This window comes from Chanodichthys erythropterus, chromosome 12, assembly GCF_024489055.1.
Source record: "Chanodichthys erythropterus isolate Z2021 chromosome 12, ASM2448905v1, whole genome shotgun sequence".
Taxonomy (NCBI): Eukaryota; Metazoa; Chordata; class Actinopteri; order Cypriniformes; family Xenocyprididae; genus Chanodichthys; species Chanodichthys erythropterus.
Genome location: NC_090232.1, coordinates 3,545,541 through 3,568,671, shown reverse-complemented (window position 1 = coordinate 3,568,671; position 23,131 = coordinate 3,545,541). Strand labels below are relative to the sequence as shown.

The window sequence follows — 23,131 nt, the reverse complement described above, 5'->3', positions numbered from 1 at the left end:
ACTGAGTGGGTTTTGGGAACAACAGTGATCGACCCTCTCTGCGTGAGCCTGGTCCCACCGTCCTTAGGCAAGGGGGTTCAGGTGGCTCACGTCAGAGCGCTGGAAGAGGGCAGCTCCTGTGGCGCTTTGGTAGGGATTCCTATTCGTCGGTCTGTCCGACGTACGTCGAACGTGACCGACTGAATGGGAACGTCTCGGTTACATAGGTAACCCTCGTTCCCTGAAGGAGGGAACGGAGACGTACGTCCCGTCGCCACAGGCGTTGTCCTGCTGATGCTGCCGCCTGCTCGGTTCGGCTCCTCAGCGAAAACCTGAAGATGCAACGCACCTGCTGCTCATTATATACCCGCGCTGCGAGGCAAGCAGCTGATGCATATGATTGCATGCCAATGTGCATTGGCTCGTTTAGTTACACTCGAAGTAGATTGGCCTCTCTAGCGAGATTCCTATTCGTCGGTCTGTCCGACGTACGTCTCCGTTCCCTCCTTCAGGGAACGAGGGTTACCTATGTAACCGAGACGTAATGCTGAGTAAACAGTGGACAACCACTTTAAAGTCTAGTTATAAAACAAGCAAAGAAAATAAATCATATTTAACCCTTTCATGCATGAATTATTAAATCACAAAGTAGTATTTTTTTAATGTTTTTTACTTTTAAACAAGTGAAAAGTCCTGCCAATAATTTTTTTCCCAATATATTTTATTTTAAGGGAGTTAATATCTGTACATCAACGGTATAAAAAGTGATTCAATAGAAATCATTGCTTGGCACTAAAAACATGTTTGTAAAACATTTCCTAAGAGCAAATGTATGAATACAAATAAGAGAACTTCAGAGGCAAAAGTCTCTATTGTCTGACATTTTTCTTTGAAATTAACATTTTTATCAGGCTCCTGTGTATAGGATTCTATGTAAGTACTCGTACTTCTGAATGGGATAAGGCTGAGATTTAGCGGGTTTGAAGTTAAAGTATTTGATGAACGTATAGATATCTCATTTTTGACTCTTTTGGCTTTTAGAGGCTTTTGCATCAGAAGTCTTGGAATGTTAAATAACAGTAGAGAAGACGTTTTAAAAACATAGATATCTTGAAACTCATTTCATTCATTTAAAAATGGCCGACTTTTATTTAAAACTATTAAAAGCAGAATCATACGTGAGCACAAAACACACACAAGCACATATCCCTGTCCTCATATATGCCTACACTTTATATGACCTAAGGAATAAATATAGAATGTAGGCCTAAGCATTGAAATAAATTATTAAATATGGAGATTCTTCACCAATAGATAATCTTAAAGGGATAGTTCACCCAAAAATTGTCATTCACACCCTTAAGTTGTTCCAAACATGTATACATTTATTTGTTCTACTGTACACGAAAGATATTTGGAAGACTAGATCTCACCCCCCATTGACTTCCATAGTATGAAAAAAAAATACTATGGTAGTCAATGGGGGGCGAAATCTGCTTGGTACAAAAATATTGCATAAAAAGGCACTTCAAAGGCTAAAAGTAGCTTCTTCACAAATAACTATTACAAGATTGAAATGGGGGAAAATGCCACCTATGTTTCTTCATGAAGTGTTCAATTTCTACTTAAAGTTTTCTTTGCTGCTAAAGCTGCTCATGTTCTTCACTACCAGCATATGATTTTTCTTGCATTAAAACTGTCGCAAGCAACCATATTATAAGTGAATTCTAAAAGGTAACCAAGAGGCTGCGTGCTTTCATCAGACGTTTCTGACGGCTCAGTAAGCTCTCCCGCTTTTGGCCAATGTCAAAGTCTTCTTTAAGCAGATCGTCTACACCATCTTTGTCTTGCAGCAACTGCAACATGTTCCTTTGCAGCTCCAAAGCTGCTTCCTGGAGCAGCAGATAGCGGATCACCATTGGGATCTGGTCAGCTAGACGCTTACTTGCAATCTGGTAAGATAGATAATACAGCATCTCACATATATATTCTAATTTGAGCTTCTTCTAATGGCTGAGAAAGCTTTAGTTGCAAACTTACCGTGTAGTAGGACTCAAGGTGCAACCTCATCTCACGCAAGGTGGCATGAGTGCCTGTGTTAACGTCTACACTCCCAAAATTAAACTTTTTAGCTTGCGATTGGGGCAATCGGACAAATTGGGGCTTGTCATTTTCTATCTCTTCCATTTTATCCTTTGCATGTTGCAAGCTTTGGCTGTATGTGCCGTCTTGACTGTAAACAATGAGCTCCATCTTGAATTGGGTCCTCAGCATGGATTCTGCCAGGGACTCTTTATCCTGCTTGATGGCTTCAATCTTAGTCTAAGAAAGTATATAAAAGATTTACTAAAAAAAATGTAACAAGAACACAATTTCTTTACATTTGTATTGTGATCCAAAAGCATAATTGAACAGTAATGTGATGTAATTTTGTGAAATTTATTAAAAGAAAGGCCATTAAAATTCTTTAAACACTTGGGGAAAAAAGTACCTTTGCCATTTTTAGAAGATTAGGGAATCCAATGAAACTGCACTGGGCCAGTTGGATGAACTTCTTCCTAACCACATCTATGTTAACACAAACACACTGTTAATACAACTGCTTTAGCAATCTTTCACTTCACAGCTTGATTATCCAGTGAAACCGATTTTGCCACAAAAACTGCACTAAATTACAGTGTCTTTAAAGGTGCGGTAAGTAGATTTTGAACAATGCTGTTGGAAATTGTTGATATTTAAAAGCATTGCTCTGCCTCCAAAACTCACACGGCAATCCAAACCACCCTGCCCCGAGTCGGTCTTTTCACTAAAGTTGATTCTGAAAGATGGGTCAATACCAACACTTCATGCTCAAACCTTATATCCAGAACTGGCGCTGCCCTCACATGCAATCAGATTATTGTAAACAAGAGTTTCCTAGTTAATAATTGCATAATAGTTAATAATTTCTGACACTTTTGGTGTGTGAAACACTTTTGGTGTGTGAGATTGTCCTGTTTTATTGTTGCCGGTATGCCAGAGTATTAAATCTTGAAACTCTGCCCTCTTCTGTAAAGGGGGATGAGGGCAACAACTCATTTGCATTTAAAGGGGCACACACAAACAGTGGCAATTTTAACATGCTATAATAAATTATCTGTGGGGTAATTTGAGCTGAAACTTCACATACACAGTCTGGGGACACCAGATATTATTTTACATTTTGTAAAAAGGAACATAATAGGTCCTCTTTAAATAAAGCATTAAAAAATCCACAATAAAGGGAGCTTTCCTGTCACATACACACACATGCACTTCAATAAGCTGACAGAATGCAGGTCAATGCGTTTACATGCCGGGAGAAATCGGGTTAAGGGGCGATTGGTTTATGCTTAAGTCATTTATGACTTTACTCCGATAAAGGAGAAGGGGTTAATGCGTTTACATGAACATAATCGGAGTAAGAACAAGCATGTAAATGCGCTCAATGAACAACCTATGGTTGACTGGGAAAAAAATGAATTTAAAACACAAATCAACACTAACCAGAGACAGTCTTCAGTGTCTTTAATGCAGGTTCCTCCAACAGCTTGATCTGTTCCCTGACAAGCCCCTCAAAAGTCTTGTAATTGATGAATCCTGGAAGCTCTCTTCCCCGATACTTTGCTTCATAGTTATCAACTTCTCTCTCAATCTTCTTGTTGACTGCAAGGAGTTTGCACAGCTCAGTTACGAGTTCTGCTTCTAAAAGTACTTTTTATTTAGTGAATTGAAGTAACTTAAATTAATTAGTTGATTGCAACTCTGGTAATGAAAATGTGAAAATGATAAAGCATTTTAAGCAAAATCATAACATAGCACATTGGCCAAAAGCAAGAGTACAATCAGAAAGTAAATTCTTCACTTACAGGAATATCCTGAACGCTCCAAACAGCCATTCCATTTTAAAAATTCTTCCCGAAGTTCTGGAAAAACCAGTAGATCTGAAGAACACTTTAATTCCTCCCCAGTGGTCAGGCTGAACATATCATGAGTGAAAGCTGTAACTTTCTAAATACAGTGATAAGATGTGAAAGATTTCAGTGACTCAGTGACATCAATATTCATACTTTAGAGTAGATTTCAAGGCTGCACTCACATCGATGAGAAAGCTCAGTCTTTCTGCAGGGTCTGATGGGGGGCCGTTTCCATACGCCTCCAGTTCCTTCTGTGTTTCTGCGAGTTTTGTCTCAATTTGCTCTTCTAAACGAGGCAGGGATTTCTACACATCACAAATATGAAAATGAGCTATATTAAATGTATAAAAATCCCGTAGTTCTCTTTTGTGAAAATCAAATGATGTTATTTCACCTGAATGTGATGGACCAATTCAATTGTTAGCTTCTCAGCCAACTTGGGAATAGTAGCGAACCCTTCTTCATAGAGTTTGCTGCAGGAAAAAATGGCATTTATACATCATGTTTTTGGGAGTTATATTAACATTACATCACTTGTTGAAATATACGTTTACAAGTTGTAAAAATACAGACATTTTGCAGTATTTTCTACAGTGAATTTCTGGCAAAAAGTATAGCGGGATATTTTATTTCACAGTATATGCCCATGAAGGCATGAGTAAGCAAGGACAAATAAAAAACAGTTGGACACACCTTTCAAAAGTAGAATCAAATGTTAGCCGTGCCACTCACATAAAGTTTCAGTAAATACTATGTTATTTGATATATGTATTACATTGTACTGTAAAACATTTTGAGGTTGTTAAACTTGGAAACAAAAGTTCACCTGCTGCCTTAAAAACTGAGTAAACTCCTTTCGTCAGTGTCTGGGTAGTTTTTGTTACCAGCTTCTGGGTAAGATGTAAATCAGCACCACCGAATTGCTGCATTTCTTTGGTGAAATACAGGTTTGTGTACATTTCATTTAATAGTTAATTTCACTAGTTGGATTACTTTTAAATGTTTAATTTTTATTTCTAATCTTTGTTAAACGAGTTTTGATGTATGCAATATTGTAGCCTACATGGTAAAACAGTATAAAATACACTACTGTAAAATATGATGCTTACTTATCAGCTCAACTCTCAACAGATCATTTACCCACCTGAATTGAGGATGGTCTTTGAAGAAGGTGTTCTCTGTTTCTGTGGCCTCATTAAGAGTGACCTGATCTATAATCTCTTTTTGTCCCCTGCACCTTACAATCATGTAGCCTTTAGTAAGGTGAATAACCTCATTGTGCACAATGTCTACCACTGTCCCTTCAGTGCCCTTGTCCACCAGGTCCGGCTTTGTTAAGATGCCTGTAGTGGACAAACAACGGTTATACTGAGTCTGATTCAGTTTGATTTATAGCAATGAGTAAAGCACACCTAAAGTCCTTTCGCCCTCAGGGTCCTCCTCCTGAGCCATCTGCAATGCTTCTGTAGTCGCGATGTCAACGTTGCATGGCACCACAACCAGGTTAATGGTTTCTTGCTTTGTAACAAACTTCCTGATCAGTCTCTTAATCTAGAAGAAATGCATGTCCTGTGTCAGACCATGACAGCACAATGGTCTTTCCAACAAAATGTCATTTGAAAAATGGAGTAGATATAAAGTTTACCTGATCTCCAATATTCTCAGGTTGACCCTTGACTGCCACTCGAGCGATCCCGGGGAGGTCGATGAGAGTGAGGTCAGGAACATTGGCAGAGGTGATCTGCAGACTGATGAGTTCATCACTAATACCAACACCTGCTCCAGCCATCTCATCCTGGGCTACAAACATTTAGACAACCATTAGATGTTGTTGAACTTGTCTTAGAGAGACCTCTGGATACATTATAACAATTTTCTACCTTCACGAATCTTTTTTTCCACTTCTGCTGGGTCATCAATGTCTTCCTCATAGTCTTGGTAACTGATTTTTGCATGCCATTTTCCTTCGCCCTTTGTTCTTATCATCTTGAGCTCAAGAGGGCATCGTGTAACAATTCCTGTACAAAACATGAAAGGGTGGATGACAGATATAGTGTCTTACATTGCCATGTAAATTCCATGTGAATATGGTAATCATTCGGGATATTGGTACCATCTCTGTGCCATGGTAAATCCACAGTATAGAAAGTAGTTAACCCTTGGGTGCTGTTTGGTCATTTTTGACCAAAAATGTTTTTTTAAAGAATTTTTTACTTCTTCGGAAAGGTACGAAACTTGGTAAAAGTTTTTGAAACTTAATATGTGAACAAAATAAATCATGGACATGATTTGAAAAGAATAAATGGTCTGGAAAAAAAATAGTTACTCTTTTATTTTTCGCATTGGAAATGAATGAGAGACAAAATATCTATTAGAAATGTTTCCTACTGCGCACAAACAAATTCTTACTGAAAGCTGATTTTTTGAGATATTAACCTCAAATTTGGAACACAACTTGTTTAGATTTATGGCTTTGATTTTCTCACAGTTTTAGAGTAAAACGTGTTTTGGAAAATACACATTTGAACATTTTATTTTTCCTTTTTTCATAACAATAAATGTAAAATTGTATAACTTTTTTCAAGTTCAATTTCATAAACTTTTCACTTCAGCAATAATCTGTCAGTTGTCATCTTTAAAAAGATACCACTATTAAGTCTGTGCTCAAAAACATTCAAGATTTATGACAGTTTAAGTTGGAAAATTAATTCTCAGGTCCATGCTCAAAAAGTGAATAAATGGATTATAATTTTGACTACTGCATAAATGTAATCTAGTACCATAAAAATATCGAACCAAAATATAGTACAATCATTTCATTTAAATAATAAAAAATAAAAAGAGCAATTTTTGACTAACATGCAAATTGCATAGTTCATTATTTTCTTAATTAGCAAAGCCCAAATTGTGCTGGTCTACCCAAAGCCCAAATTTATCCACCCAAATTGTGTTTGGGTGGATGGGACAAAATAAAAACAACCTAATTCAGAAACATGATATTAACACATTTTTTACTGATTTTGTAGAAGTAGTGCATCTTATTCATGTTTCAATCACAAGTTTTTACAATACAGTAGCTATGACAATTTTAGCACCTTATTATGAAAACTAGCAAAAACTTGTAATTTTCCTCAGTTCATGCATTTCACGGTCAACTTCCTGTTTGATGCTTGCCCCGCCCATCTACATGATGTCACACCAATGAGGGTATCTCATAGTCTCACAGCTAGAGCTCGACAAAAACAAAAAAAAGTTTTCCATTTTCACTCATTAGGTGAAACTAATTCTGTATAGTTATACTGTCCCATTTGTCCTTTCACTCATTAAGTGAGAAAATAATTTTTGTATAGTTATACTGTCCCATTTGTCCTTATGTCCCATTCACCCATAATTCACCCTATATGCTTTAATTTTATATATGTTGTCCTTACCACTACCCCTGGGTAACGCTACTCCTGACAGCGCCTCCAGAACAGAACTCTTTCCTGAGCTTTGGTCTCCAATGACGGCGATGGCAGGCAACGCCAGGTCCTTTTCGACTCCCAAAGACCGTAAATTGTCGATAGTGTCGATGCAAGGGCGGATTTTTTCCTCATAGTGCTGACTGAACGTGTAACTCATTTTCTCCATCCTTAAACAACGTCAAAATGTCAAAAAGCAAATGAAATCCTTCACGTCGATCCGTCAGGCTGTCTGTTGTGCACTCCTCGACAGGACTCTCAAAGAGATGCTGCTACTGCTGTTTCTTTACCGGTAAAATGAATCCTAAGTTCCTAGAGCATTTATGTAACGTTACCTTGGTAAGTTTCATTTCCTGGATATCATAGTTTCGTTTCACTCGTTGAAGAAGGGTTTCTACGCATTTGTTTGCATGTACCAGCATATAACATTAACAGAAACCTGGATAACTCGACCCATCCGGATGATTAGTATTAAAATGGAAGCATCACAGTGCTACTAACGCGAGTAATTAAGAGAAAATAACATTCTCTTTAACTGCGATTATAAACTCAATCATCTAAATGACAATTTCTGCAATTTATCAGTGAATACATGTTCTTGCTCTCCTAATCTTCCCATATAATCACTAACTTTTTAAAGTTATATCCATGTATTATTTGCAAAATAGTTTATTGAAATATGACAATAATAATATTAATAAATTAATAAAGTTCATTGTGAATTGTTAAATGAATGTTGTTTTCGTCATTATTATAGACTGCATGCTTAAACAAATAAGCTTTTTGGTGTAGTGCTTTAAAAAAAAAAAGGCGATAATGGTGGATTTCATTGGTCAAATGTAATTCATGTGGGCGTGGTTACTACTCAGGTGCTGGAATATGGGGGTAGAATTGTTGCAATTTTCCAAGTAAATATATTATGATCCACAAATAAATGTAAAGAGTTTCACAAAAAATAATTGTTGCGCACATGAATAGAATGAGATTCACAAAAATTAATTAAATACAAAAATAAATAAAAATTGCTAAAAAAAAAAAAACCAAAAAACATATTTACAAATATGTTTTTATGTCACAAGCACAACTCTGCCTGCATTCATTTGTTAATCACTTTCTTTATATTTGTGAATTGCTTTCTGTGTGTTTGTGGATTCTGAAGCAGTTCTAGCGTCTCGACTGCAGACAAATCCACAAATAGGTCGACTCCACCCACCGACTACTCAAGCCAGATAACGGCCACATTGCGCAGTAGTAGCACACTCTCCCTACAACCAATCACATTTAACTTTACAATCGGGTGGGAACGGACTCATTTTGCACCACTGAAAGCTCCCTCAGCTCATTACTATTCCACCATCATTACCGTTCGACTTGAGCTGAAGTGCTGTTTGTGCGATTAAAACACCCCATTTACAAAATGTAACAGACTTCATTGTGATTAATCTTCTAATTTGTTTTTGTACATATTTTTGTGGGTGTAATAATAAGGTCTGCATTATCTTTTACAAAAGGGGGGCTCTTATTTTGACGGGTATTATATATAGTCTTTGGAGTGATACTGGTCATGGCAGTGATGAAGAATAGAACGCGTCGTGACTCGTGCACATTATTACGGTTCATCTGAATTTTCTTACGGATAGAAAGTTTACCATATATTTTCATAAATACCATTTAACATAGTGAATGCTATTAGGATATGAGAATAATTTCAACCAGTATAACAAAAAAATGTTACTGTACCTTTAAGACCCAAATTATTACAAGAAGCTTTTTCAGCACATCAGTTAATCAGTGTTGATTTATAGAGCACATTTAAACACAACTGAGGCAGACCAAAGTGCTTTACAAAGGATAAAAGAATCACAATTAATTAAAAGAGAACAAAATGGAGAAATAAAACCAACATAAAAAACAACACTATGCAATAGAGACACAAAATAACATACATAATGAATGATAAATGCCAGGGTAAGAAAAAATATGTCTTTAAGATATGATTTAAAAGCAGTGATATATGGGGTATGCCTAATATAAAGAGGAAGGCTATTCTAAAGTTTTGTTCCAGCGAAAGCACGATCACCACAAGTTTAACTCTAGGGACATTGAGTAGGCCAATATAACATTACGCTCCTCCTGAGCAAATAACATTACAATGTCCAGACAACAACAATTTCAAAAGTACATTGAGTTTCATTTATCAACATATAACTCATGTTTAATGTGATGATTTCATTCTATAATACAATATATTGTAAGTCCCGAGATTCTTAACGTAGGTGAATAAACAGATCCGATATATTTGTTCATGAGTTCTAATGGTCTGGCGGTAGAACTTTTGTTAAGCGTGCCAGAGGTTCTGTGTATATGTGTAAATTACACCTATGCATATTCGGGAGCAATAAATCAGTTAAATATTGAGGTACCAGATTATTGATGGCTTTGTAGACGAATAATAAGAGTTCAAATCAATCTGATACTTGACAGGTAGCCAGTGGGGCTTTACAAAGAAAGCGAAGTTGATAAAAAGCTGCAGTCAAATGGGATGCCCTGGCATACAGCATATTAAATGAGGCGAGACTGCATGATTCAATGATTAAATGTAATGTAAATGTAATATGTCAAGCTATAACCTCATGAGCATATGATTTTGTTGCATTAAAACCGTTGCAGTCGACTATATGAAGGGAATTCTAATAGGTAACCAAGAGGCTGCGTGCTTTCATCAGACGTTTCTGACGGCTCAGTAAGCTCTCCCGCTTTTGGCCAATGTCAAAGTCTTCTTTAAGCAGATCGTCTACACCGTCTTTATCTTGCAGCAACTGCAACATGTTCCTTTGCAGCTCCAAAGCTGCTTCCTGGAGCAGCAGATAACGGATCACCATTGGGATCTGGTCAGCTAGACGTTTGCTTGCAATCTGGTAAGATAGATAAAACAGCATACCAGATATATATTACAATTTGAGCTTCCTCTGATGGCACAGAAAGCTTTAGTTGCACACTTACCGTGTAGTAGGACTCAAGGTGCAACCTCATCTCACGCAAGGTGGCGTGATTGTCTGTGCTAATGCCTACGCTTAAGCAATTATAACTTCCTGTAGTGCCTTCAACCTCTTCCAGCTTATTCTTTGTATGTTGCAGGCTTTGGCTGTATGTGCCGTCTTGACTGTAAACAATAAGCTCCATCTTGAATTGGGTCCTCAGCATGGATTCTGCAAGGGTTTCTTTATCCAGCTTGATGGCTTCGATCTTAGTCTTAGAAAGTATAAAAAAAAATACTGAAAAAAAATACTGAAAAGAAAGGTTACACTTTATTTTACAGTGCCATAGTTACATTGCAATTACTCAAATAAGTACTGAGTACTATTAATTAACTACATGTCCTTATTATAGAGTTACAGTTAGGCTTTGGTTTAGGGTCAGTTACTTGTAATTATGCATAATTTACTGTTATTACTATAGTAAGTACATGTAGTAACATATAACTACAGCACTAAAAAAAAATAAAGTGTTACCGAAAGAAATGATAAAACAACAGAAAATTCCTTTAAACCTGTATTATTATTATTATTTAAAAGAAAATCACTGAATATTTGTCACTGAAAAGTAATGCAATTTAATTGTGTGAAATTTAATATCAACACTCAATCAATTTGTCAAACTGTCAACTTGACAGTTCAAGAAAGACACCTGAAAGTAGTTCAATAGGCTTTGAACACTTTGAATTTGTGTACTGCCAGAAACATTGGCATTAAAAAAAGTACCTTTGCTATTTTCAGAAGATTGGGGAATCCAATAAAGCTGCACTGGGCCAGTTGGATGAACTTCTTTCTAACCACATCTATGTAAACACAAACACACTGTTAATACAGCTTCTTTACCAAACTTTCAGCTTATTATCCAGTGAATCCAGTTGTCCTGAGAAACGCCACTTCACTTAACCACCTTTGTCCAAAGCAAGATGTAAATTTAATTGAAGGATAATCTACCTGGGGCAACTTAAGGTTACATGCCTTACTCAAGGACAAAATGTTGAGTTAATGGGTTGACTTTTGATGTGATCATTGATATTTATCCGGAAGGCAACAAAACTCATTGTCAACAAATGAAACAATCAACAAATTTATTGCATAAACTGTAAAGTTCAGTGGTGAACTTTAGATTTCCCGGTTCATGGTTTCCTTCAGAATTCTAAGATTCCACTAGGTTCAGGATGACCAAGGGCCTGTGCACAAAGCGAGGTCCATATGAAAATAGTCAACACATTATTAAAAGATTAAAAAAAAACTGCAGAAACAAAGTGGGTGGGATTTGAAATATACAACACAAACCAGAGATGGTCTTCAGTGTTTTTAAGGCAGGTTCTTCCAACAGCTTGATCTGATCCCTAACAAGCCCCTCAAAGGTCTTGTAATTGATGAATCCTGGAAGCTCTCTTCCCCGATACTTGGCTTCATAGTTATCAACTTCTTTCTCAATCTTCTTGTTGACTGCAAAGGATTTATGAATAATGACAGAAGGCACTCTTACATTTACAAAGATTTTTTCAAAGAGTCCGTCAAGAGATCAACAATAAAACTCAATCAGCTTTTCATACATTAAAAGGAAATTAAAGTTCTCAAAATAGATCAGACATCTTTTTTTTTCATTAAAGCATCAAAAATATTACTTAGTAAAAAGTTACTTAGATTAAGTTAGCAATTTACAGTAGGTCGGTAATTTACTGATTGAAACAGTGATAAAGGGGGATACAAATGTGAATATGTAGTACTTTTAAAAAAAAAACAACAAATATGGCTGCAAGCAGCAATTAACAAGGTTCAAATGCTTTAAAGCCTTTAAGCACTTGCGTAAAAAGATCTGTTTTATTTAGCAAGCATGTAACCATTTAGATCATCGGTGGAAAAGATCATTTACAGCCAATACAGGGAATTTACCAAAGGATATATATGGTTTTTAAAGCTTTTTAACAGTTATAGCGCCCCCTATGGTACGAACTCCATAAATGTTTGCATGTTTAGAATCATGTTGCATGTTCTCACCTATTTTCAGGCAATTTTAGTTAAAGCTGCAGTCCGCAACTTTTTTGTGTTAAAAATTTACAAAAATTATATAATGAGAATTTTACAACATGAATCCATTTTCCAAACCGTGTTTTTGTCTTATCCTGAATCATTATGGTACACTTATAATAAGTGTTTATATTCGGACTATTTCAGACCGGACTTGTAGGACTCGCTGCAGAGTATCACAGTAACTGCGTGACTCGCCATAGACATACACAGAGAAAAGTAGCTCCGGCTAGAATGTTCCTCTGCAAGACGCGTGCAGTTCTGTTTATTAACCACTAGAGAGCCAAAAATTGCGGACAGCAGCTTAAAATATCTCTATTTTTGCAAAGTTTCGAGTTTTCTTTTAGGAGTTATAGGCTTTTGCGTGCACTTGGCCACACCCATTTTCTAAATGACCCCACTATAGCTACCCCAAGGGTCAAGTTCAATTTTTTTTTGATAATTACTGACTTAGTCCCGAAAATTGTGCCGTATAGTGGTTTTATTGAGGTTGAGCCAAAAACCCAGAACTAGTTGGCCAAAGTTGGTGTAATGAGTGGGATGTTATTTAGTCCACTAGATAGCAGTAATGAAGAGTATAAAGTTAAGTGTATGTTAAGTGTATTTGCTAATGAGTGGTGTGGTAATTTGTATATGATGGATGTTCCACATGGAATAAAGACGCCAGCAACAGCAACACCTCTTTGCTCTTGTTTCTTGATGGTTTCTTGAATTTTACATGGTACCAGGAATGGGGTTTTGCTGGTGCTGGCATCTGAGGGGTCTGAAAGACGCCATGGATGCAATTAAATCACCTGGTTCTTTGAAGTTGTGTGGAAATGTTGACGCAAACTGGAGGACTTTCAAACAACAGTTTGAGCTGTATGTTGCAGCCATTGGACAAGCGGAAGGTACAGATGAAAGAAAGATTGCTATGTTGCTTACTATTGCTGGAGTAGATGCTGTGAAAGTTTACAACACCTTTATCTTTGAAGATAGACAAGGCAGACGAGAAGAAACTGGACAAAGTATTGGAAGAATTTGAAGCTTATTGTTTGTCAAAGAAGAATGAGACATATGAACGATCTGTATTTAGAACTCGAATGCAGCATGAAGGAGAGGCCTTTGATTGCTCTCTTATTGAAGATCAAGGCAAAAATCTGTAATTTTAATGAATTGAGAGATTCCATGATTCGAGATCAGATTGTTTTTGGTACCTGTGATAAGAAATTACAAGAATCTGAACTCACCTTGGATCGTGCTGTTGAATTGTGCCAATCCAGTGAATTAGCAAGACAGCAAGTAATGCAGTTTGATGTTTCTACAGTGACATCCTTCTCAGAATGCAGCCGCAGCAATAGATGCCATTTCTTTCAGAGACAAGAAACGAGGTAATGCAAGACGTAGTAGAGGCACTGACATTGAGACATTTCTTTGAAAACGTTGTGGGACAAAACATAAGTTCAGACAGTGCCCAGCATTTGGTAAAAGGTGTTCTAAGTGTGATGGTCTGAACCATTGTGCAAAAATGTGTTTTTCAAAAGAATCTAAAACAGAACACAGAGTGCGATGACAGTGATTCCTTTTACGTTAAGATGGTTTCTGAGGATGATGCAACTTCTGAGGTAAAATGTGCATCCATTATGGATTCTGTGCAGTCATCTAAGTGGATTGTTCCTCTTGTGGCTAATGGGAAAGTAGAACCTTTTAAATTGGACACTGGTGCCAAAATTAACTTGATTAACATTCGAGATGTGAAAGCATTGAAACAAAGACCCCTTATTCAAAAACGCAGTTCCCCTTAAAGCCTTTTATTGACAACCAATTGAAACACAAGGAGTTTGCAGACTAAAAGTACAAGTCATAGGAAAGACAAAAAAAATTATGTTTGTTGTGGTTCCAAATGGCCATGAATCCCTTCTAGGAGATAGAGCATGTGAAGACCTTCAGTTGGTTAAAAGAGTGTATGAAGTTAACAAAGAAAATGTAGTCATTCAGACTGTCAGTGATCATGTTACTGATATTGTGAATCAATTTCCAGATGTTTTTGAAGGTCAAGGAATGTTGCCATTTACTTACAAAATACAACCGAAGGAAGATGCTACACCAGTCATCCATGCTCCTCGGCAGGTTTCTGTCCCTCTGCGAGAGCCTTTGACGCAGGAATTGGATCGCATGACCCAATTAGGAGTCATACAACGGATTGAACAACTAACAGATTGGGTAAACTCCATCACTTGTGTGAAAAAGCCTAATGGTGAATTAAGAGTGTACTTAACATCAAAAGAGAACACTATCAGATACCCACACGTGAAGAGATTATTAGTGAAATGTCCGGTTCCCAGTTTTTTAGTAAATTGGATGCATCCCATGGTTTCTGGAACATCCGATTGAATTCTGAGAGTAGCAAATATTGAACCTTTAATACTCCCTTTGGGAGATATTGTTTTCTTCATCTTCCTTTTGGGATCAGGTCAGCTCCTGAAATTTTTCATTGAGCAATGGAAACCGTGATTGAAGGTCTTGTGTTTGTGTATATATTGATGATCTTGTGGTGTAGGGGTCTACCCTTGAACAGCATAATCAGTGACTATTAAAACTGATGGCAAGAATTCAATTACATGATTTAAAGTTAAACAAGAAAAAGTGTCAGTTTGGAGTCACAGAAATAACTTTCTTAGGTGACAAGCTTTCTGACAAAGGCGTGGAACCAGATCCAGCTAAAATACAAGCCTTATTGGATATGCTTCCACCTAGAAGGAGGTATTTTCTTGGAAAATTTCTGCCAAATCTATCAGCCAAAACCACACACGAGAACGTTGTTACAAAATGACAATCTTCCATACATGATCAAGAATGGAAGATGTTAAAGAGATCTTGACTACTGATCCTGTCCTTGTTTTTTTCTGATCACACTCATCCAATTAAAATCTCTACAGATGTTTCTCAGGATGGACTAGGAGCTTTGCTTCTTCAGGCCGTTGGACATTCCTGGAGACCTGTTGCCTATGCTTCTCAAGCTATGACCGAAACTGAAAAACGCTACTCTCAGATTGAAAAGGAAACCTTGGGTTTATTATTTGGCTGTGAGATATATTTATGGATTACCTAAATTTACAGTAGAGATAGATCATAAACCATTGATATCGATAATTCACAAGAACTTAAATTACATCATCCAGAATTCAACGTATGATGATGAAATTAAAAAAATATGAACTAAATCTAGTGTATACACCTAGGAAGTATATCATTGTGGCTGATGCACTGTCTTGAGCACCGGTAATATCAGAGAACAGTCACATCATGGAAGAAGTGGAAGGACATGTGAGTACGGTGGTTTCATCTTTACTTTTCTCGGATAAGATGTTGAAACTGATTGTGGATGAAACTGCTAAAGATGCTTAATTGCAGAGGGTGATTGTTCTTCTCCAACAAGGATGGATCAAAGGTAAGTGTCCACAGTATTTTCCAACGAGGGCAGAACTTAGTCTGTTTAATGGCATGTTGATGCGAAAAAAAACTAATTGTCATCCCAGTGTCAATGCGTGAAGACATGCCTCGTCGCATACATGAAGGGCATCTTGGCATTGAGAAATGCAAACGAAGAGCAAGACAAGCTGCTTATTGGCCTAGAATTAATATGCACATTGAGTAACTAATCAGTAAGTGTGATGCCTGTTTGAGTCATCATTATAAACTGACTAAAGAATCAATGCTGATAGCTAATGTGCCTACTCAACCATGGCAAAAAAAGTAGGAACTGATCTCTTCCAGTTGAATGGCAAAGATTTTTTGGTGGTTATTAATTACTATTCCAATTATCCTGAAATTGAACAGATCCGTTATACAACAGCGAATGATGTGATTCATCACATGAAATGTATTTTTGCAAGACACGGAATTCCCCTCATTGTGCAAAGTGATAACGGTCCTCAGTACACTAGTCATGAATTCAGACTGTTTGCAGAACAGTATGGCTTTAAGCATACAACGTCTAGCCCCCTGTATCCAAAGGCAAATGGAAAAGCAGAAAAAGGGGTACAAATTGTAGAAGCCTGTTGAAAAAAGCAGCTGCAGTTGAGTTACTGTGCCTCCCCACTTGGTTGTGGATTGTCTTCTGCAGAATTACTGATGAACTGTAAACTGAGTGACACTTTGCCAAAATTGTCCCTAAAAAAGGAAAACAAAAGGGAGCTCGGCCACTGAAACCTCTTTATGAACAAGATGTGGTTAGAGTTGAGGGTCCAACAGGATGGAGAAAGAAAGCTGCTGTCCTAAAAGAAGTAAATCCAAGGTCCTATCTTGTTCAAACAGAAGATGGCCAGATACTATGAAGAAATCAGCAGAGTTTGCTCAAGTCTTCAGAAATAGGTTAGACTCATATAGAACCTTTTCCCTTGGATGTGCCTACATATGAGATGCCATCTCCAGAAATGCAGTCTTCTGAAATGCCCTCTGATGCTGTGTCTCCTTCTCCTGAAGTTCAGCTCTCTGAACAATCCTCTGAACTTGATTAATTTGTACCAAAGTCTCACAGTCCCATCTTACGGAGATCTAATCGTGTTAGAAAACCACCTGTTAGACTGGATTTGAGGGGAAAAAAAAGAAGAAAAAGAAATTATGAATTGTAAATGGTAAAATGGATTGTTAATGGATTGTTGTATTGTTGGGCTTGTCTTTTGTGAATTGTTAATGATGTTAAATTATTTTTTAATATCTAAGGAAAAGGGATGTAATGAGTGGGATGTTATTTAGTCCACTAGTTAAGTAGATTTGCGAAGGAGTGGTGTGGTAATTTGTATGATGGATGTTCCACTTGGAATAAAGATGCCATCACCAGCAATACCTCATTCCCCTTGTTTCGTGGTGGTTTCTTAAATTTTACAATTGGTTTTTGAAATAATCTCCAATATTTAACATACGATTCAGTGGACAGCGGCAGTCCTAGAGGCAAAGTTGCTCAGAACGAGGAGTTCTAACATGGGGGCATGAATGTTGTGTGTGTGTGCGGAAAAATCGCGTGATATACAATCCTTTACGCACATAAAAAAACACAAAATTTTAACAATTACAATAGGGTTTCAGTGCTACATGATTGAACCCCTAAAAAATCAGCAGTACATATCGGAGCTACCAAGTATATGCTTCACTTACATAAATATCCTGAATGATCCAAGAAGCCATTCCATTTTGCAAATTCTTCACGAACTTCTGGAAAAATCAATAGATCTGATCCACATTTAACCTCTTCCCCAGTGGTCAGATTGAGGGTGTCATGTGTGAAAGATGTAACTTTCTAAATTGAGTGATAAAATGTGAAAGAATTTAATCACTCACTGATATTAAAATGACTAAATATTCACACTTTGATATAGTAGCTGTGCAGATTTCAAGGCTGCACTCACATCGATGAGAAAGCTCAGTCTTTCTGCAGGGTCTGATGGGGGTCCGTTTCCATACGCCTCCAGTTCCTTCTGTGTTTCAGCAAGCTTCGCCTCGATTTGCTCTTCTAACCGAGGTAGGGATTTCTATATAGCAAGTATGAAAATGAGCTATGTTTATAATGAATCTAAAAATTCTGTAGGCCTCTTTTGTTAATAAAGATTATTTCACCTGAATGTGATGAACCAATTCAATTGTTAGTTTCTCAGCCAACTTAGGAATAGTAGCAAAACCTTCTTCATAGAGTTTGCTGGGAAAGAAAAAAAACAAATGCATAAAGTGGCGTGTAACTGGACAGTGATTTACTAAAATCCCAAATAACGACATGTGAGTACTTGAAAAGATCAGTTCAAATCTCAATAAATAACTAAATGTTGTTATCCACCTGAATTGAGGATGGTCTTTGAAGAAGGCGTTCTCTGTTTCTGTGGCCTCATTAAGAGTGACCTGATCTATAATCTCTTTTTGTCCCCTGCACCTTACAATCATGTAGCCTTTAGTAAGGTGAATGACCTCATTGTGCACAATGTCTACCACTGTCCCTTCAGTGCCCTTGTCCACCAGGTCCGGCTTTGTTAAGATGCCTGTAGTGGACAAACAACGGTTATACTGAGTCTGATTCAGTTTGATTTATAGCAATGAGTAAAGCACACCTAAAGTCCTTTCGCCCTCAGGGTCCTCCTCCTGAGCCATCTGCAATGCTTCTGTAGTCGCGATGTCAACATTGCATGGCACCACAACCAGGTTAATGGTTTCTTGCTTTGTAACAAACTTCCTGATCAGTCTCTTAATCTAGAAGAAATGCATTTGATTAATGATCCTGTGTCTTACAATGGTCTTTCCAACAAAATGTCATTTGAAAAATGGAGTAGATATAAAGTTTACCTGATCTCCAATATTCTCAGGTTGACCCTTGACTGCCACTCGAGCGATCCCGGGGAGGTCGATGAGAGTGAGGTCAGGAACATTGGCAGAGGTGATCTGCAGACTGATGAGTTCATCACTAATACCAACACCTGCTCCAGCCATCTCATCCTGGGCTACAAACATTTAGACAACCATTAGATGTTGTTGAACTTGTCTTAGAGAGACCTCTGGATACATTATAACAATTTTCTACCTTCACGAATCTTTTTCTCCACTTCTGCTGGGTCATCAATGTCTTCCTCATGGTTCTGGTAACTGATTTTCCCATGCCATTTCTCCTCGCCCTTTGCTCTTATCATCTTGAGCTCAAGAGGGCATCGTGTAACAATTCCTGTACAAAAAGGTGGAGGCCATACTGTACCATGGATGTTCTTTGAAGAGCCTTATATTTAAAGTACTACAGTATGTAAATTACATGGTATATGCACATGGATGAACTAACTATATCTTGACCATTTTAGATAGATATACATGTAAGCAGGTAAAGAGGCTGTGCTGTATAAGTCATGGCTGAAGGGCTTTGTTAGGCACGACGCAAAGCTGAAAAAAGTAGTCCCTGACCATGAAAGGTAAAAAAATATTGACGATGTGTTATTTTGACGTGCAATTTCAGTTTTGTGTAATGTGATCATTGTGGATTATTATGGGTAAAATTGCAAAAATATCATTCATAACATGCTATTCTTGTCATGAGCATCAAGATGTGGGGGCACTGCGGTGCAAATTCCACTCATGTTTAGTATTAAACATGTATTAAACATGTCTCAATGTATTAGACCTAATTGAACGGAGGAATTTTGGTATTCTTCTCTAGCCTGACGAGTAACTTTAACCGTTGTTCATGTGAACTCAAAGACAGTGACAGCCTGATGCTTTGTTTATAGACTATTTGTGGGTGACTGTTTGTTGTTTCACCTATCAATAATGTATAATAGGGTTAATCCTGTAGTGATTTTTCCTATATAGTGCTTGCATAAAGCAAGTAGTGTAGGCCTACAAAGTCAAAGCTATTATATATCTTTATAACTCATTGTAAGTCCTCTTTTGAGGCACGCGCAAGCGCACAACATTGTAATTGCTTGGCCAATTCTTCTTCTTCTCTGAAATGAATCGCATTTTTGAGGGCCTAAACATGCTCAAACTCATGAAACTTTGGACATACATCAGAAGTGGTGAAAATTTACATCAGATATGAGTTTTAGAATTAGGTGTGGCAAAATGGCTTGATAGCGCCACCTACAAAATTGAATTCAATTAAGTGCCCTTTGTGCTACATTTCACGTACAGGTATGAAATTCGGTAGACACATGTAACAGCCCAATACCTACAAAAAATCCCCTTTGTGCAAAATCTGTAAACCCAACAGGAATTGAGATTTTTAAATTTTTTCTGCAAAATTTCGGCAGTTTTTTGCCATTTCCACATGTTCTTTAATCAGATCAACATCATATTTGGTCAGTCTAATTTTAAGGCCTTTGCGACATTAAATTGCGAAGGTCTTGAGTTTTCGCTGAAGGGCGTGTCCGTGGTGACTGAGAATGTCTGATGTTTTGCCATGAAACAGGAAGTTGTTGTAACTCCGGTATACAATGTCCGATGTACCCCAAACTTCACATGTTTTATTAGAGTCCTGACCTGAAGACATCTACATGCCAATATTCAGTTACAGTCATTGCGCCACCTGTGGGTAACAGGAAATTACATGTTTTACACTGTGATTAACTCATCGTAGAGATTTAACCAGAAGTACAGCATATATGGTCAGTCTAATCTTAAGGCCTTCACGATGTTAAATTGCAAAGATCTTGAGTTTTTGTTGTAGGGCGTCCGTGGTGACTGAGAATGTCTGATGTTTCGCGATGAAAGGGGAATCACAGTTTGAGGGCCTAAACATGCTCGAAAACTCATGAAACTTTCCAGATGCGTCAGAAGTTGTGAAAATTTACGTCTGATATGGGTTTCAGATTAAGGTGTGATAAAAATGGCCCAATAGCGCCACCTACAAATTTTTAAGGAAGTGCCCTTGACGCAACGTATCACGTACAAGTATGAAATTCGGTACACACATCTACCAGTCCAATACCTACAAAAATGTCTTTTTTGAAAACCTGAAAACCTTTTTTAAAAATCTGAAAACCAACAGGAAGTGAGATATTTTGAATTATCTCTGCAAAATTTGTGCATTTTTTTTGCCATTTCCACACGTTGTATTTTAACAAACTATGAGTTCCTTAAAGTTCCACACAGATTTTTAGACTTTTGAACACATTTAACTCAAAATGATGGTTCCTATCTACTATGAAAGAGAGGTTATGAGAGAGAAGGACAGGAATATTTCCTGATCATAAATTAAGAAGTGTGGCTAAAATCAGTCTCAGACAATGGACTAAAACACACACTGTTTCGGTAGTAACATGAAGTAAAGTAAACCAAATACAATTCTATTTTGTAATTTTACATTAACAATGTAATGTTCTATTTATCAAAACCAAGTCAATCTCATCAAGTTAGTGTTTTAAGCATTTCTACATTCATTCTAAAATAATAACTAAAGGCAATAATAATTTAAACAATATATTTTATTTGTGTATTGCGGATTTTCTTTTTAATTGTCAACCTAGGATATTTTGGATCATCAGTCATGCTCCGTAACAGTCTGTCACAGACACGAATTGTATTTTTAATTTCACCAAGCTGATTGCACTAAAACCCGCGCAGTCATCAGGATTTCAGTCCATTTCAAGTTTGATTTTGACGTGACATAAAGCGGTGATATCTAACTGTGATCTGGGGCCGGTTGCATAAACCACTTAGACTAGTCTTAAAAGTTAAGACACTAATGTTTTTCTTGAAGAGTGGTCCTAACTTTTTAAAGTCTGTTACATAAAAAGGTAAATTGGTGTAATTGGAATTGGAAAGATAACATTGATTACCCCTTGGTTAACTGCAAGTTGGTCAAACTAGTTCTTAAGACACAGTCTTAATATAGTGACTAAGTTTATGCAACTGGCCCCTGTTTACTTACTTTACAATTAGTCTTCCGATTGACGCCATCATTTGTTCAAACCTACGCGCGGAACGCGCACGTCAACAAGAGGCGGGATTTATCGCATAAACAAACCAATCATATCCAATCATAACCAAATACATCCAACAATAGCGCGATGGAGACGTTGCCTCCTCTCACGTGACTTTCCCCCATTCATTCTCAATTACCCCCCACAAAACCCACCGCACGCCGGGGGTCTGATGATTTTATATGGTTTCCTATGAGAGGAAAGGGAGGCATAGACTGTAAAGCATGACTCCTCTGTGAACTTTACCTGCGGGTGTCGCTGTTTGGCAGTGTTCCTTAAGAACACTGCGCTCTTTTTACTGTCATAATTTGTAATATTTGTTTTGTTTTATATGTAATATGGATTATTTTCTCATCCTATTTTTTGAGGAGGCAAAAAATCCCATGCCTACTCGGAGGAAACGCTCCTGATATATATATATATATATATATACACACACACACACACACACACATATACATTTACATACATAAGTCGTCCTTACCACTACCCCTGGGTAACGCTACTCCTGACAGCGCCTCCAGAACAGAACTCTTTCCTGAGCTTTGGTCTCCAATGACGGCGATGGCAGGCAACGCCAGGTCCTTTTCCACTCCCAAAGACCGTAAATTGTCGATAGTGTCGATGCAAGGGCGGATTTTTTCCTCATAGTGCTGACTGAACGTGTAACTAATTTTCTCCATCCTTATGTCGGAATGTCAGGCGCTGTCTGCTCGTGCACTCCTCGATAGGACTGTCTCAGAGTGATGCTGTTTCTTTACCGGTACGTTGCTAAGTTTCATTTCCTGGATATCACAACAGTTTCGTTTCACCCCTTTAAGTACGGTTTCATTGTTAAATAGGCTACATGAAAAATAAAATAATCACACAATATGCCTTGAGATTTACACATCTGAACAAAATCGGTCTCGTAAGACCTGGACGTCTACAAAACGTTTTAATCACGTGTACATCACAAACAATAACACATTTATTTTTCTAATTTAGCACAACATATTTTATTGTGAATATTATGAAAAATGTCTTCCATTTGTTAAACAGCTCAAACAAAAAAAATAAAAATAGTAGTATGTGGATAATTCTGAGTCTGTGGCAATGGCATTTTCTCTAACAGTTTTACATTAATGTTAAGCAGCCATTAATCAAACAAGAAAATGACAAAAGTACAGGATCATAGTTACACACATGTAACTATTTTTAGAGTCTGATGGTGAACCGGTGACAGGGTCATGGGCGACCGAGGCTCATTGATGGCTGGC

The 23,131-nt window shown here is 37.4% G+C and overlaps 2 protein-coding genes across 6 annotated transcripts; both read right to left on the bottom strand.

Moving 5' to 3' along the window:
* Window positions 1-727: 727 nt before the first annotated feature.
* On the bottom strand, window positions 728-7,958 carry LOC137031609 (interferon-induced GTP-binding protein MxA-like). 2 transcript variants are annotated; one of them, XM_067402671.1, is made up of 12 exons: window positions 7,346-7,958; window positions 5,795-5,932; window positions 5,560-5,714; window positions 5,327-5,465; window positions 5,059-5,257; window positions 4,309-4,387; window positions 4,097-4,219; window positions 3,867-4,008; window positions 3,505-3,711; window positions 2,471-2,547; window positions 2,020-2,301; window positions 728-1,931 (listed from the first exon to the last, which is right to left on the bottom strand). In XM_067402671.1, the coding sequence occupies exons 1-12, from the start codon at window positions 7,542-7,544 to the stop codon at window positions 1,707-1,709; spliced, it is 1,965 nt and encodes a 654-aa protein (XP_067258772.1). In that variant the 5' UTR covers window positions 7,545-7,958; the 3' UTR covers window positions 728-1,706. The 2 variants fall into 2 exon arrangements, with proteins under 2 accessions (XP_067258772.1, XP_067258773.1); XM_067402672.1 differs by having other exon boundaries at window positions 3,505-3,663; window positions 7,346-7,954.
* Window positions 7,959-9,172: 1,214 nt separating this feature from the next.
* Window positions 9,173-22,622, bottom strand: LOC137031470 (interferon-induced GTP-binding protein MxB). 4 transcript variants are annotated; one of them, XM_067402440.1, is made up of 12 exons: window positions 22,357-22,622; window positions 18,989-19,126; window positions 18,754-18,908; window positions 18,522-18,660; window positions 18,254-18,452; window positions 18,040-18,118; window positions 17,832-17,954; window positions 17,581-17,722; window positions 11,704-11,862; window positions 11,137-11,213; window positions 10,379-10,663; window positions 9,173-10,290 (listed from the first exon to the last, which is right to left on the bottom strand). In XM_067402440.1, exons 1-12 carry the CDS (start codon window positions 22,553-22,555, stop codon window positions 10,066-10,068), a joined length of 1,920 nt encoding a protein of 639 aa, XP_067258541.1. In that variant the 5' UTR covers window positions 22,556-22,622; the 3' UTR covers window positions 9,173-10,065. The 4 variants fall into 4 exon arrangements, with proteins under 4 accessions (XP_067258541.1, XP_067258542.1, XP_067258543.1 ...); XM_067402441.1 differs by having other exon boundaries at window positions 10,379-10,627; XM_067402442.1 differs by lacking the exon at window positions 11,704-11,862.
* Between the last annotated feature and the right edge of the window lie 509 nt (window positions 22,623-23,131).

What these genes read in the sequence shown, in the direction of transcription:
- LOC137031609 (XM_067402671.1), bottom strand. Translation starts at nt 7,544, where the DNA reads ATGGAGAAAATGAGTTACACGTTCAGTCAGCACTATGAGGAAAAAATC. An exon ending in CTGAGAATATTGGAGATCAG is followed by an intron (nt 5,466 to 5,559) that starts GTAAACTTTATA and finishes CATTTCTTCTAG; the next exon opens with ATTAAGAGACTGATCAGGAA. An exon ending in GACACTGAAGACTGTCTCTG is followed by an intron (nt 2,548 to 3,504) that starts GTTAGTGTTGAT and finishes GTGTTAACATAG; the next exon opens with ATGTGGTTAGGAAGAAGTTC.
- LOC137031470 (XM_067402440.1), bottom strand. Translation starts at nt 22,555, where the DNA reads ATGGAGAAAATTAGTTACACGTTCAGTCAGCACTATGAGGAAAAAATC. An exon ending in AGCGTTACCCAGGGGTAGTG is followed by an intron (nt 19,127 to 22,356) that starts GTAAGGACGACT and finishes CTTTTTGTACAG; the next exon opens with GAATTGTTACACGATGCCCT. An exon ending in AACACTGAAGACCATCTCTG is followed by an intron (nt 11,214 to 11,703) that starts GTTTGTGTTGTA and finishes GTGTTTACATAG; the next exon opens with ATGTGGTTAGAAAGAAGTTC.